Here is a 14,742-nt window from a genome sequence, read left to right as displayed (position 1 = left end):
CACTTAACCCTATTTGACCCAGTTTCCTCATTTGTCAAATAAGCCAGAGAAGAAAATGGCAAACCACTCCAATATCTTTGCCAAGAAAACCCCAAATGGGGTCACAAAGAGTCGGATGTGACTGAAACAAACAAACAACAACATAGAGCTTTAAGGTTCACAAAGCACTTTACAAATATTATCTCATTTGATCATCACAACAACCCTGAAATTGCTATTATTTTCTCTATTTTGCAGTTGAGGAAACTGAGGTTAGGTGACTTGCTTAGGGTCACACAGCTAGTAAGAGTCTAAGGTCAGATTGAAATTCAGATCTTCCTGACTCTAGACCCAGTACTCTATCCACTGCAACACCAGTTGCCCCTGTATCAAACTCAACAAGTGGTCATTCAGCCTCTGCTGAAAGACCTCCAGGAGAGTGGATTCACTCCTTTTGAAGGTAGTCTATTCAGCTTTTGGACCAATCTCTTTATTAGGAAGCTTATTCTCACATCAGCCTCAAAAATGCCCCCTCGAAATGTCTATCCATTGGCCCACTGTGGCCTAAAAGAACAAGTCTGATCACTTTGGAACATCCTTCTGCCATGTTGGTACCATTCCTTCATTAGTGAGTTGCTTCCGAGATGTCTCCTTAGGGGGATGAGCCCACACCAGCCAAGTTTTATTCCTGACCCTCCTGTACTTTGCTGCCATGATTCAGTTGCCTTCTCACCCTGGAACAAGTCTACCATGCTATCTCCCTTTTTCCACTACTGATTTCCATCCTGGGCCTCCATTTTAGGGACAGACCCTGGCTGACCATGCTTCATTTTCCTTCTGGCTGTTCCTTTGACTCTAGACTTTGCCACTATGCTCTTTGGAGAATTTGTCCCCATGTGGGTACTTCCCCTCTACCCTTTTCCACATCTCTTTTATGCATTGTGTTCCTCCATTAGAAGGTTAGCTCCTTGCGGGCAGGCTCTGTCTTTCTGGCACATATTAAGGGCTTACTAAATGCTTGTCCCTGCCTGCCTGCCTCTCTCACATGAAAGCCCTTCCAGTACTTAAAGGTGTTGATCATGTCCCCCTCAGTCTTCTTTTCCACAGATTAAATGTCCTAATTTCTTCCATCAGTCTTTATATGTCATGGACTCAATGTCTTTAACCATCCTGATTTCTCTTATCTGAATGTTTTCCCACTTATCAGTCTTCTTCCTAAACTGTGATGCCCAGAACTGAACTCAAGAAACCTCATAAACCTTGGAAGATCCTTAGCTCTTGCCACTCCCATACCCATCCTGCCTCAATGCTTTGGCTACACATAGTTCTTGCCTCTCCCTCAGGTGCTTCCTGAGAGGTTTCCTGTTTGTTAACCCCAAGTGGGTGGAGGAGCAGGTAGAAGTCAAAAGTCCCTTCTCTCCAACTCTGTTTGCTCTCGGTGCTTGGCATACAAGAAGTACTTAATAAATGCTCATCAACTTGATGTTTTCTCATAGGGTCAGAAATCCTAGGAGAGGTGGTTCTTCTCCATTATTAAGAATCATTTCCATTTCTTAGCCCACACTACTATCCTGGCAGATCAGGCTATTGCTACAGACATCATCTACCTGTGTTTCAGCAAAGCACTGCTCTCTCAACTTGGTGGTGCAGTGTAGAGAGTCAGAGACCTGAGTTCAAATCCAGCCTCAGGCACTTACTAACTGTGTGACCCTGTGGTCAAGTTGATTAACCTTTGTCAGCCTCAGTTTTCTCATCTGCAAAATGGGAATAATGATAACAGCTACCTCTTAGGATTGTTATATGATCAAAGAAGAGAATACAGAAAGTGCTTTTATATAGTGGTATATAAAGTACTTAAACTACTGTATCAGCCCTAGGCATCTATTGTTACTGTTCAGCTGTTTTTAGTCACGTCTGACTCTTGAGGTTTCTTGGCAGGGGTTTACCATTTCCTTCTCCAGCTCATTTTACAGATGAGGAAATTGAGGCAAACAGGATGAAGTGACTTACCCAGGGTCACCCAGCTAGGAAATGTCTGAGGCCAGACTTGAACTCCTGATAATGAGTCTTCCTGAATCCAGGCCCAAAGCTCTGTGCACTATGACGTCCTTATGGGGAATATAGAGCTATACAAGCTTTATGATTGTAAAATGGATTCACACCTGGTTTTAGAAGGATTAAACCCATGATTTCATGGTTATAGGGAAGCCCCAGGTCAGAAAATTCCCTCTACCAATTCATGAGTGGGCACTTTCTCTGAAGTTATAAATAGGCCCAGTGCTCTATCCACTGTTCTACCTGGCAGCATCTCCGATAATAAATGGTAGAACTAGAATTCAGGCCCAGATCCTTGAGTCTGCATCTAGCTACCTACTGATTCATGATGCCTCACACAGAACAAGTGGGCAGACTCGACAGACTTAGCAAACCAGGTCAGTGCTATTACTATCCCCATTTTACAGATGAGGAAACTGAGGCAAAACAACAGATAAACGACTTGGCCAGAATCATATGGCTATTAAGCATCTGAGGTGAAATTTGAACTCAGGTCTTCCTGAGTACAAGCCCAGCATTCCATTCACTGTACTACCTAGCTCCCCCTTTTATCTAAAATATCTATGATTTTATACTCTTCCCATAAAGCCCCCAAAGGGTGCCAGGGGAGCTTTCTAAGGGTGGCCCATTGGTTATTTATTGGTCTTGATCACCAGACCAGCCCACCTTCATTTCCATTCCTAGTCTCTTACAGGAAGTCCATTACACCATTGCTCTGGTGAAAGCAGATCAAATGACCAGTTCTCTTTCAGATGATCCTAACAGAAGGCTAATGTTCAAAACAATGGAGATGACAGTCCCTTCTCATTTGTCCCAGTCTGGCCATAGCTGGAGGGCTGTGTTCACTTCTGGTCACCATCTTTTAGATAGATCTTAACAATCTGAAGTGTAACAAGAGAAGACAGACCCAAAAAGTGAGAGGTCTCCACGAAAGGGGCTAGGGAAATTGAACATGGTGCAGATGTGTGGGGGGAGGGGGGGCAGGCTGTGACTGCTGCATTTACATATTTGAAGAGGTCTGTGATAGAAGAATGATATTTACTCTGCCTGATCCCAGAGAGTAGGACTATGACTCAACAGAAATAGAATCTTTCTTGTATTTAGAACTCTAACAATTAGATGACCTCTCGGTTTCCTTCCAGATCTGAGAGGCTGGTGACTTTGCACAACCATCCCTCACTTAAATCCAATTTACCTGCATGTCATGTCATCACCTTGCTGATGTCAGAGTCCTCTCCTCAAATAACAACAACACGAGTCAATCAATGATAGTTTTGCAACCAGCTCTGGAGATAGGGGTGGTAGAGACATCTCAAAGCTCCAAAGCCCTGGTCCCTGCATCCCCCTCCCCACTCCAGGGAATCCTGTGGCAAGTACAGACCCTTGCTCAATACCCTCTGCATGGCATCTGTATGTGCCTCCCTCACCCCACCTTCTTTTCTCATAAGATTAGAGCTTGAACTGAAAGGGATCTCAGAGGCAATAGAGTCCAACCCAGAGAGATTTTCTCTTTTGCCCTGGGTCACACAAGTGGTAAGTGTCCAAGACAGAATCCAAACTCATATCTTTCCATGACAGGCCCTTTATCCAACTGGTGACTGTCCTGGGGCCTCCATTTTGGGGAGGGGCCCAGGCTGACCATTCATTGTTTACCTCCTATTTCTTCAAGCCCCAGCTGTATTCTCACCGTGAAATTTCCCTCAGTCCTTGGGGACCTTGTCACCTTGTCACATCCCTCAGACACTGACTCCCTTCTGTGTATCATCTTTCCACAAGAGAATGTAAGCTCCTTCAGGGCAGGACCTGTTTGTTTGTACTTTATCCCAGAGTTTAGTAATGTGCTAATACACAGTAAATAGTGAATAAGTGCTTGCTGTCTTCCTGACTTGTGGTGTTCTATGCTCTACCTGGCTTGGCTCTGGCCCTTCCCTGGATACAGAATCCCTCCCAAACTTCTGAGATCCTTCCTCTTACTGCCAGTACCTTTGTGCTGTCCATCACAACCATTATCATCTCTACTTCTCAGTCCCTCCTCACCTGTTCCCTAGAACCTTCACCCTTCTCTCTACCTCTCCCCCCATTCTCTCCCATCCTTTCCTCTCCCTCCCTGTCCCCAAGCAGGAAACAAAGTCAACCAGAGTTTGATAAGAACAGATACTTTATTGTGCCCCATGGTGGGGGTGGCAGGGGTTTAGAGGAACCTTTGTGTTCCCTCCTCCTGGAGTAGGGCAGTTTTTAATTAGAGCTCTGACCAGCTACATCATGGGGAAGGGAGTGAGACAGGGGAGGGATATTATATGCTGAATTAGATTGAAACTTTTACTAGAAAACAAAGTGGCTATAAGTTGTGTGCTTGTATCTATCTGTACAATGGAACCTGGGCAAGGAGGCAGTGGCCTCCATCTGTCCTTGAGGACCTTCTTCTCAATCCCAGTCCTATGTTTGCACCCTTGTTGGGTCTAGGAGAAGAGCTCCGAGTCTCTTCCTGGGGAATTTGCTTACTTGTTGTCTCCAGGAAGCCACTTTAGCTGCCTCTAGGCTGTGCAAAGAATTCTGGGCCAAACAGTGTCTTAAGCTGAGAAAGGACTTTAGAAATTATCATTGAGCTGATCGGAGAGAGGTAAGGAAATAATGTTGGGGGGGGGTGTTAAATATGGTAGCCTTCTCATCCGGGGGTGGGAGAGTGGGGGTGAGTAGGTGTTAGGCATTTCTGAGAGGCAGAACCAAATGCCCCTCATTCTGAGCAGATGATCAAGCTAACAACCTTGGACAGGGTTGAAGGATGGGGAGGAGGGCTGCAATGTGGTGGCCACAGGGACCAGTTAGTAATACTGCAGGTAAGCACTGGGGGCCAGGACTACCAGCAGCTTCTAACAACAACTCACAGGCTACAAATTACATAGCTAACATCAGACTCACTTCTGCGGGATTATCCCAGCACTACGGGGAATTTATTACTAGAAAGCAAAAGCTGTCTGGGCCAGGAGTTTGCCCATACCTGCTTGGGCTCACTTGGCTCCTGGGGAGGGATAGTGGAGGGAAGGGAAGCCTCACACTGCCCAGTGCCTAGCTGTTTCCATCCAAGCAGCACTTGTCTCTTCCACATTCACATATACTTTAGGGAAGCCTAACTTGGTGCTTGGCAAAGTGCTGCTGCCAGGGGGGTGGAGGGAAAATCTCCCTGAGCAAGAAGCTGGTGATAGGGGCAGGAGGGGTCCCCGGGGTTGGCTCAGCTCCTGCCCAGTCTTTCTCCCCAGTGATGTTATGACCCACTGCTCCCAGATGTAGGCCCACACCAAAGGAGGGCCCTCCCGGAGGATTGTGAAAGTGGGAATAATGGGGGTCAGGGGAAAGCTTTGTTGGGACTCTGGCTACCCTGGGCTTCTTACTTATGAATCCTGGACCCATAGTAAATGTATTTCTCCAAGTCAAGCAGTAGTGAGGGAGGTTGAGAGGATACAAAAGGCATCCCCCCCAACCTGGCCCCATTCCCATAAACCTGTCTACTAGGGCCCCAGAGGCCAGTCTTTCACCCTTATCACCCAAACTCATTTGCTCTATCAAGAGAAAATTTGGAGTTTTGGTTAAAGACATTCTGGCTGCCTCTGTACCTCTCCAGTACTTTGTCCCAGTAAATATGGGACATTGGACCTGGAACAGATTAGAATACAGGAGAATCTTCAAGAACTACAGAGATTCCCTCAACTTGCATCTCACATGCTCATGCCGATCTGTCAGGCTAAGCTTATTTCATTGTCAGCATCAATAAACACAGAGGCAGGGGGATAGATGTAAGGACCTTCCCTACTTAGTGACACTGAGTAGTTTCTTCTCTGGTAAAAGGGACTATGAATTTGATGGGAGCACCTAAGTTTTGATGGAAAGAGAAGGTTTTGCCACCTATTTTCTCCATCTCTGAAGAGTGGCCAGGATGATGATGACTTCCTCCACTCAGCCCTGTTCCTGCTCACATACAAATGCAGACCACTTCCAAATACATGGAATCCATGGAGCTCTAGTTCTGACTACTTACAGAAAGACAAACAGACAGATAGACATCATCCTGGGGTAAAATTCACTCTGTAGGCTAAGGCCTCTGTTGTCCCAAGGCAAAAACTAATAGGTAAAGGGTACCTCCACCAATGGGGGCCTTTTTTTCCCTCATTTCCAATATGTCAATTCAAGGACTAGTGTGGGATAGCAGCAGGCATGAGTGGCCCAGAAAAGCAGCAGACACAAGGAATCACAAATCCTAATGCACACCTGCATGGGCATCCTACTCATCTAGCAAAGGTGCCCTATGGCTAACACACAGTAACAACACAGCTGGAACTGGGCCCCAGCCTACAGCAAATAGTCACAACATGATACTGAACCCCACATAAAACAAAAGAGTAGTTCTCCCTCCCCAACCCTGCCCCTGCAGGCTGTTGGACTGGGATCTGACCCAGTCAAACACTAAAAAAAAAAATTATAAATATCAAATATACAATGAAAATATATCTGTACAGCACTGAGGATGAAAATAGTCCACTAATCACTGCTTTGGGCTTCTCATTAAATAGCATTTACACAGACATGTACAGCTCGTATATACAATAGAAATAGAATATATAGAATATTATATATAATATATATAATGTATTGTCTCTCTTGGGTTTTTAAATTGTCCCTTTCTCTACCTAATTTCACTGAAGAACACGCTCAGGGCAAAGGTGGGGGTGGGGTGGGAAGAGGGAGCAGTAATCAGTTTGGGAAAGGTAAGGGCACCAAAGATCTGTACAGATTCATTCATATTCTCACCCTATTGTGGAAATAAGGTCCTCTCACATAGGAGGCCCTAACAGGAGGAGGGAAAAGGCAAGGAAGAAGTAGCATCCAGGAAAAGAGAAAGAATCGGCAGGATGAAAGATGAGAAGATGGAAGGGGATGGCCAAGGCGAAGAAGAAGGAGAGAGGAGGAGGGGACCCTAGGCTCAGTCTGTCCCCTCCCAATCCTGAGTGAAAACTTGGCCACGTCTAGGGAAGGTACTTCAAGGTTCTTCCCCTACAGACCCAGACCAAGCACTGTTGCCTAGTTCATTTACCTTAGAGGAAGTTTCTAAAGACAGAGGATCAGTTTCCAAGCCAGGGAAAGTTTGGGGGCAATTCATTCATTCATTTCTTTGTTAATTCAATCATCAGATAATCAGTTCCCAACTCAGTTTTAAAGCACATTTGCACAACTCCCAGGTCCCTTCTCCCTACCACCATCACAGGATTGAGAGCAGGAAAGGACCTTAGAGGTCATATAGTCCAACCTTCTTATTTTACAGATGAGATATAAGGATAGCAAGAGATAGAATCAGGATTTGAACTCAGGTTCTGTGACTTCATGTTTGTGCTCAGAAATCCTGGCTCCTCCTGGGGGCAGCTAGCCCTCAACCAGGCTAGTCTGGGTAAAAGTACTGGGCATAATGTTTCAAAAAGAACCCCAAATGAATTGTCAGGGGAACTGAATTTGGGTTCTGTTTTTTTGAGCCACTGATCTAAAGGAACTCACTCATTCAGTGACTCATCAGGGCAGGGTCCATGCTCCTACTTTTGTGAAGTTCCCGGTAAGATGGAACCTAGGAGGCTTGGGAGTGGATCTAAAGTAGGAAGGGGGAGGGGAAGAGTTCTAGGAGAGGTGGAGAAGAGACTGGTGACAGTGGAAGGATGGGGCGATCACTGGAGGGCATTGCCACTGGGATTGTGCAGGGTGGGAGTGGCCTTCAGGGTTGAGGAGGCAGTGAATTGAAACTCTTTACCCCAGACCCTAAGACTTCTCCACCTTGTGCCTAATTAACCAACCATGGGCAAGGCAGGTCCTGGGCCAGAGCCCCCCTACACTCCTAGGAGTACAGAGAATCTCCCAGATCCCAGGGCCCTCTTGCTCTGGAGGGAGTAGCTGCCAGTGGAGAGAAGGACTGTCCCCTGCCTGGAATGATGGGACAGGAAGGGTAGGAAAGGAGGAAATTGTGTGCTTCTGAAAACAAGTTTGGGAGCAGCCCTCTGTCCCTACCTCACCTCACTCCCAATTGTCCTTGCTCCCAGAATTGGAGAGAGTCAGAAACCACTGCCCTCAGGCTCAACTCAGAGCTAAAAGCAATATGTCAGGAGGGCCAAGTAAAGCATTCCCATGCTGAGACACTGACCTGGCCCCAGTCAGGGTTATTCACACAGACACGAGGAGACAGACAGCAGGACAGATGTGTCCATGTAGACACACATACACGGTAAAAGCGGCATCCTACAATAGCTCACCTGTTGTCTTCTCCCCCAGAGCTGGGGAGAGACCTTATAGTGGTCCCTGAGTAAGATCTGAGAGCAATGGCAGGAACATTGCATCTGGGTCTTAGACACAGCATTGAAATCCATTCATCATCAACTCACCACCCCCTCCCTCCCCCACCAGGATCAGGCATAAGGGGAACCTGAGACTCCAGAGGCAATTGCCCCAGTCTCTCTCTTAGAACAGATACCCTTGGAGGCCTCCCAGTGCTTCCAAGTGCCAGGCCTAAAGATAGACTTTTAGCCCACCCCACTGCTTGTGCCTTTTGGGGACCATCTTCCAAGATCATCAGTGGTGTACCCTGCGGGTCCCAAGAGAGGAAGGAACCTTCAGTCTTAATGGAGTCACTGCAAGAAAACACCAAAGGAGAGAGACAACCAGAGGTATCAAAAAAACCAAACCAAAACAAAAACAAACCAGGGGCAGAAGTGAAAGGGATGCCTCAGGAGTCACCTGCAAGAGCTGCTGGGCTGGGAATCCAGATTCCTGAGTCATCTCTGACACAGCCACCACAGCACCTAAACTATTGTGATGGCACTTCCTAGGGGGTGTAATTTGGCTAGAGGTATGAAGGGGGCCACATGGCATTACAGAGACAGGCAATATGGGGAGAGTGGGGAAGGGAACATGTCCCCAGCCCCTTGTTCCTTACACCAAGCAAGGTTCCAGGAATGATTCTAAGAGGTAAGGTGGTGGCTCTGAAAATCCAGTAGCCAGTTGAACTGGGAATGGTACCACCACCAGTCAGGAATATGGGCAGTAGGAGGATAGACCAGAGAGGCAGGTGAGGGATGGAGGGTGGGAAGTAGAGTGACAGTGGTCACAGCTCAGATTCAGGGGTGCTGGCCAGCAGGTATCCACTCCCATAGCGTCCATTGGGGGCACTGCTCATCTCTAGGGGGGATGTGCTTCCTGGGCCAAGGTAGGAGCGATGGGTGGGCATCGGAGAGGGAGTCTCACTGGGCATCTTGCTCAGGATGAAGCGGGTTTCATCATTTTCCTCCAAGTTGGAGATGTCCTTCATCATTCGGCCCTTCTTGTAAGACACAGATAGGGTATTGGAGCCATCTGACAGCAGGTGGAACTGGCGGAGGATGAAGACCACAGGGATGGGCAGAATGGCCAGGACAATTAGGGTGATCAGGATGGCCATGGCCCAGTTGGGGAAATAGAGGTAACGTTCTGCAGCCTGAGAGAGGAATTAAAGAGAGGGCATACTAAGCAACAACATCAGCCAGATGGTCACCCTTATCTGGTTCTCTCTCTAGGTTATAGGGATGGTCTCTCTCTGACTCTCCTCACCAATTCATGTAGGCACCCAAAGGGAACAAGGCTAGCTTTCTTTTCTCATGCATGCCCTGCCATGCCACAGTAGTGAAGAGACAGATCACACTGCCTGGCATAGAATCATAGTGCTGGGAGGTAATCTTAAAGGCCATTGAATCCAACTCTATGATTTTACAGATGAGGAAACTGAGACCCATGGAAAATAAGTGACTTGCTTAAAAAAACAAACCAAAATGCAGAAGACTTCATTGGACCTAGAGAATGAAATGATCTGGGATTCATTACATTTGATGTAATTACTAATCTAGAGAATATATTTGATTGGAATGTAAAGTCATCGTTTCTATATTTATCAGCAGAATATTCAACAGAATTAATGCTCTGAACCAGGTTGTCCTCTGGGAAAAGATCATTCTGAGAGGTGATAATCTGAAGCTGCTGCTGAGAGATATGAAATCAAAATATTTTTTCTTTGATGATAGAAATGGTCTCAAAGGAAATAGAAATATTACTTTAACTCTCTCTTAGAATGTTGTACCAAATACTGGAATTCTACCTCTACCTGACAGGATCAGGACATGTCTCTATTCCATTCCCAGATACATATGAAATAACAAAGAATTATTCAATTATTATTCTGAATTTGAGCAACAAATCTGTATATTTAATGAATTTCATCTCATTTGCCCCATCCTTTTCTCTTTTCCGGCCCCCTGTTCTTTTGCCCTGAAAGGAAGAGACACTTGCTTCTGGTTGTAACTTTTACAAAAAATTAGGTTTCTTTTCTTTTTTATAAGAGCCAACATTGAAAAATATAACCCAAAGGAAAGGTAAGTGGGTGATAAAATTTTTTGAAGTTGGCCACCTGAATGAAGTAACACCTTTCTTATAAATAAAAGCTGAAAAACTCTCAAAAAAACCCCAAACAACTAGGTGATCATAGTCATCTTTTGAACATAGGTTCTCTGGCTCAAGAGCCAGTACTCTTGAATAACACACAAATGGCCACAGAGTGGACCAGGAATCAAGAGACCTGAGATCTAGCTTTGGTTCCATTGCTAAGCTTTTCTTGGTCACTGTGGTTAACTAATATAGCCTCTCTATGTCTCAGTTTCCCCAGATCCAAAGTAGGACATTAACTCCCTACTGGGAACAAATAAACAGATCTGAGAAATGATACTGACTCAAGAAGGATCCAATGGCTCCGTAGTGACCCTGTCCTTTGGAACAGGGAACCCCACAGGGGAGAGAGACTTGGGGAAAGGTGACCAGTTCTCTCCTCACCTCCTCCTTGATCCAGGCACTGTAGCCTGGTGGGGTGACACCCAGCTGGATGATGCTGGCAGTGGTGAGAACAGCCATGCACAGGGGGGACACATATTTCCACATGTAGAAGTAGAACTGGTAGGGCCGGAAGCCCAGCATCTCTGTTAGCTCCTGCATGAACCTGGCAAGGGAAGGAAACAGAGAGGACAAGAGGATATGGGGTGAACATCCCACGACCAGCCCAGAGCCCATGAAGGGTGAGAGAGAGTATTTTTCATCACATTGCACAGGAACAAGGAACATTTTCCCCCTACACACACACACCCACCCCTCACATCTGCCTGGCTCCAAGCCCATCATTGGCAAGAGGTTTTCTTGGTTAGCTCTCCCTAATCCTAGGAGGTAGGAAGCAACTCCATCCCTTTCTCTTTTTTCTTCTACCCTAATCAACCATAAAAATCACATATTCCCAGGATCAAAAAATGAATGTCAGAGCAGGAAGGAACTTCAGAAATCATCACATCCAACATTCTCATTTAACAGATGAGGAAACTGAAGCTTAGAGAAGTGAAATGACTTACCCAAAGACACCCACAGGCAGTAAAGGACAGAATCCAGATTTGAACCCAAGTGCCCTGAAGTCAGGGCTAACTCTCTTTGTACTACATTAATTTGTGCCTGTTGGTATGGCCCTTGATAAACATTCACACATCAAAGTTTAATTCAGTTAAGTTTAATTCAGTTCAGTAATCACCGATACTCTTGAAGATAGAGTTGAGCTTGGACATGATTCCTGCATTAGGGAGTTTACAATCTAACAGTATAAGAAACCAATACAAAGCACCTGAATTAAGAATGGGACATAATAAATGTGCAGGAGAGGTGCAAACCAAGAGCTACAATTATTTTCAACTAGACCAATCATGAAAGGACAGGTGGCATTTGGACTGAGATTTATAGGATGTGTAGGATTAGGGTCTTCTATCTAGAGCTGAAAGGAGTGAGGGGAAGAAGGGTGAGTATTTTGATTCTCAGGGACACTAAAAAGTCTTCCAGAGGATTTCTTTGGTCTCCATTTACATTCTTAGCTCAGAGCTCTATACACAATAACCACAATAGGAAGCATTTATACCATGCTTTTAAGTTGGCAAAACACTTTACAAGTATTATGTCATGTTATCTTCACAACAACCTTCTAGAAGGTTGGTATTAGCTATTATTATCCCCATTTAATCAATAAGAAAACTGGGTCAGGCAGGGTCACACAGATAGTAAGTGCATGAAACCAAATTTGAACTCAAACCTTCCTGACTCCTGGCCCAGTGCTCTATCCACTAAGCCACCGTTTGTTGCTTGTTGTTCAGTCATTTCAGTCAAATTTGACTCTTCCTGACCCCATTTGGGGATTTCTTGGCAAAGATGCTGGAGTGGTTTGCCATTTTCTTCTCCCCCTCATTTGATAGATGAGGAAACTGAGGCAAACAGGGTTAAGTGACTTGCCCAGGGTCACACAGCTAGTAAATGTCTGAAGGCAGATTTGAGCTCAGGAAGATGAGTCTTTCCAATTCCAGGCATGGCACTCTATCCACTTTGTCATCTAGCTGCTCACTGAGCTACCTAACTGCCTCTAGTTCCCAATACTTCATATATACATACAGTAAGTCTTCCATCCTTCAACAACAAATCATCAAAAATCTATTAAGTACCCACTAGGTGCTAGGTGCTACATAGAAAACTTCCACAGGAGGAGGAGAAGGAAGCCCAGCCACCTCTTCATTTCCCATCAGCCAATCTTTACATTCTTTTCCACTGTCATCATGACAGCTCCAGGAAAAACTCATCACCAGGAAACTCCTCATCCCATAGATTGCTTCAGCTTTAGGGCTCATGCACCATCAGGACACTCAGTAGCCTCTGCCCCTCTGATTGGAAGGCAGGAGGTAGGCCTAAAACACTTCCCCCAAAGCCTCCAAATGAAGAGGGTCTCAGAAGCCCAATGAACTCTTCATTTCCCAGCAGCTGCATTCTTTGGATTCTACCTTACCATCCTCATGGCCTTGTACCCCGACACTGAGAACTTCCTCCACCTCCCCACTTTTTACTTCCTTTTGTATGTTGGGTTCCTCCATCAGCCTATGAGGGCAGGGCCTAGCTTTCCTTTTCTTATTTTATCCTCAACACTTAGCTCAGAGCCTGGCCTATAGCAGATGATTAATAAATATTTATTGTATTATGTTATGATGAAGTCACAAAGACAAAAGTGAAACTTCTTGTCCTCAAAAAGCTTACTTTCTAACCAAGGGAAAAACAATGTACACTTGTAAGTGTATCCAAGATATATCAAAAGAAATACAAAGAGGTAGGAAGGGACTAGTAGTTTAGGAGGATTTGGAAAGGCCTTGCGTAGTAGGTGACATTTGGGCTGAGCTTTTAAGAAACTTGGATTCTACAGGCAGATGGGAGGAGGGAGGGCCTTCCTGGAAATGAGGCCACAGTCTGTACAAAGATGTGTAGACAAAAGACAAAGTGTTATGTTTGAAGGAGATCAAGGTGGCCAGTTTGGCTGGACTGTAGGGTATATAAAGGACAGTAATGTATAATAAGCCTGGCAAGGTAGGTTGGAGCCATATGGTAAAGGACTTTAAATACCAAACATGGGAGTGTAGATTTGTTCCTATAACTAATGGAAACTACTGGAATTTTCCAAGCAGGGAAGTGGTCAGACCTATATTTTAGGAACATAACTTAATTCAGTTATATTTAGGAATATAACTTAATTTTGTGGAGGATGAATAGGATAGGGGGAGAGAATGGAAGCAGGGACACATATTAGGAGACTAGTATAATAATTAAAGTGAAAAGTGACGGGGGCCTGAACTAGGGTGATTGTAGGATAAATGTTTTAACTATCAGCTCTGGGGATGGGGAAAGGAGGGGAGCTATACACAAACAATACATTGTTTGACCTGCATTATTTACTATTTTCTCCATCACTTTCTTAAATCTAGAAATAAGTAAAACAATCCATCAGGCCCTCGTTTGTAGGAGAGACTTAAATACTCACACTGAAATTTTAACAACTGGCTGTCCAGTCTTCGCTGACTCAAGGACTCTCCTGGGTGATTGTGACATCAGTAGAAAGAGACTGATAGTAGAAATGTTGTAGAGGAAGAGATTACAAGACTTGGACACTGCTTGGATATGTGGGGTGAGAAAGGGTACAGAACTGAGGATAAGTTCAAGATTGATAATCTAGAGTCTTTCCTTTCTTCCTTTTTTTCTGTCTATATTTCTTAACTGTGTCTCGTGTGGAAGGTGATAAGCATTGTGGTGTGGGAGATAAAGAATCAGCACTGGAGTCAGGAAGACCTGAGTTTATGTTCTGCCTTTTATATATACCAAGAGCAAGTCACTTACCCTCTTGGGGGTGACTTTCTCGCCCCCCAAACAATTCTCTAAGACTATATGTCATGGGCAGTTGTAGATCTGCATTGGTGAAGGGACTGGTGGCTCCCCACACTGATGAAACCATAGGTCTGTTAAAAAGCCAGAACTTCACACATACAAAAAAACTACAGAAGGTATTATGCTGTGCTCTGGAGTAGAGAGGAAGATAAGTAAGATAAGGTCTTCCCTGTTAGGGGGCTTACAATTTAGTGGAGGAGGACAGTGCAGTATAATGGAAAGAGATCACTAGACAGGAATCAGCAAGGGTTGTCAACCAGCCAGTACTTGGCTAGTTCAGTTAATAGTTGATCACAGAAGTCAACTGACAATAAGGATTTCTGTCTGGCTCGACACTGGGCTATCATTTTTTAGTATTTGGGTCATGTTATACTCTAA

The 14,742-nt window shown here is 45.1% G+C and overlaps 1 protein-coding gene across 1 annotated transcript in view; it reads right to left on the bottom strand.

Annotated features, from left to right (window-relative positions):
* Positions 1-4,174: 4,174 nt before the first annotated feature.
* Positions 4,175-14,742, bottom strand: part of SLC6A17 (solute carrier family 6 member 17) — a 40,404-nt gene continuing 29,836 nt past the window's right edge. Inside the window, exons 10-11 of the mRNA XM_072644279.1 lie at positions 10,918-11,080; positions 4,175-9,535 (exon numbers count right to left, since the gene is read on the bottom strand). Coding sequence (XP_072500380.1) covers positions 9,167-9,535; positions 10,918-11,080 — 532 coding nt within the window. The 3' untranslated portion in view covers positions 4,175-9,166. The remainder of the gene's footprint in view (positions 9,536-10,917; positions 11,081-14,742) is intronic.

The sequence above is a fragment of the Notamacropus eugenii genome, chromosome 2, assembly GCF_028372415.1.
Source record: "Notamacropus eugenii isolate mMacEug1 chromosome 2, mMacEug1.pri_v2, whole genome shotgun sequence".
Taxonomy (NCBI): Eukaryota; Metazoa; Chordata; class Mammalia; order Diprotodontia; family Macropodidae; genus Notamacropus; species Notamacropus eugenii.
The sequence above is the reverse complement of the archived record's forward strand: the minus strand, read 5'-3'. Positions and strand labels throughout refer to the sequence as shown.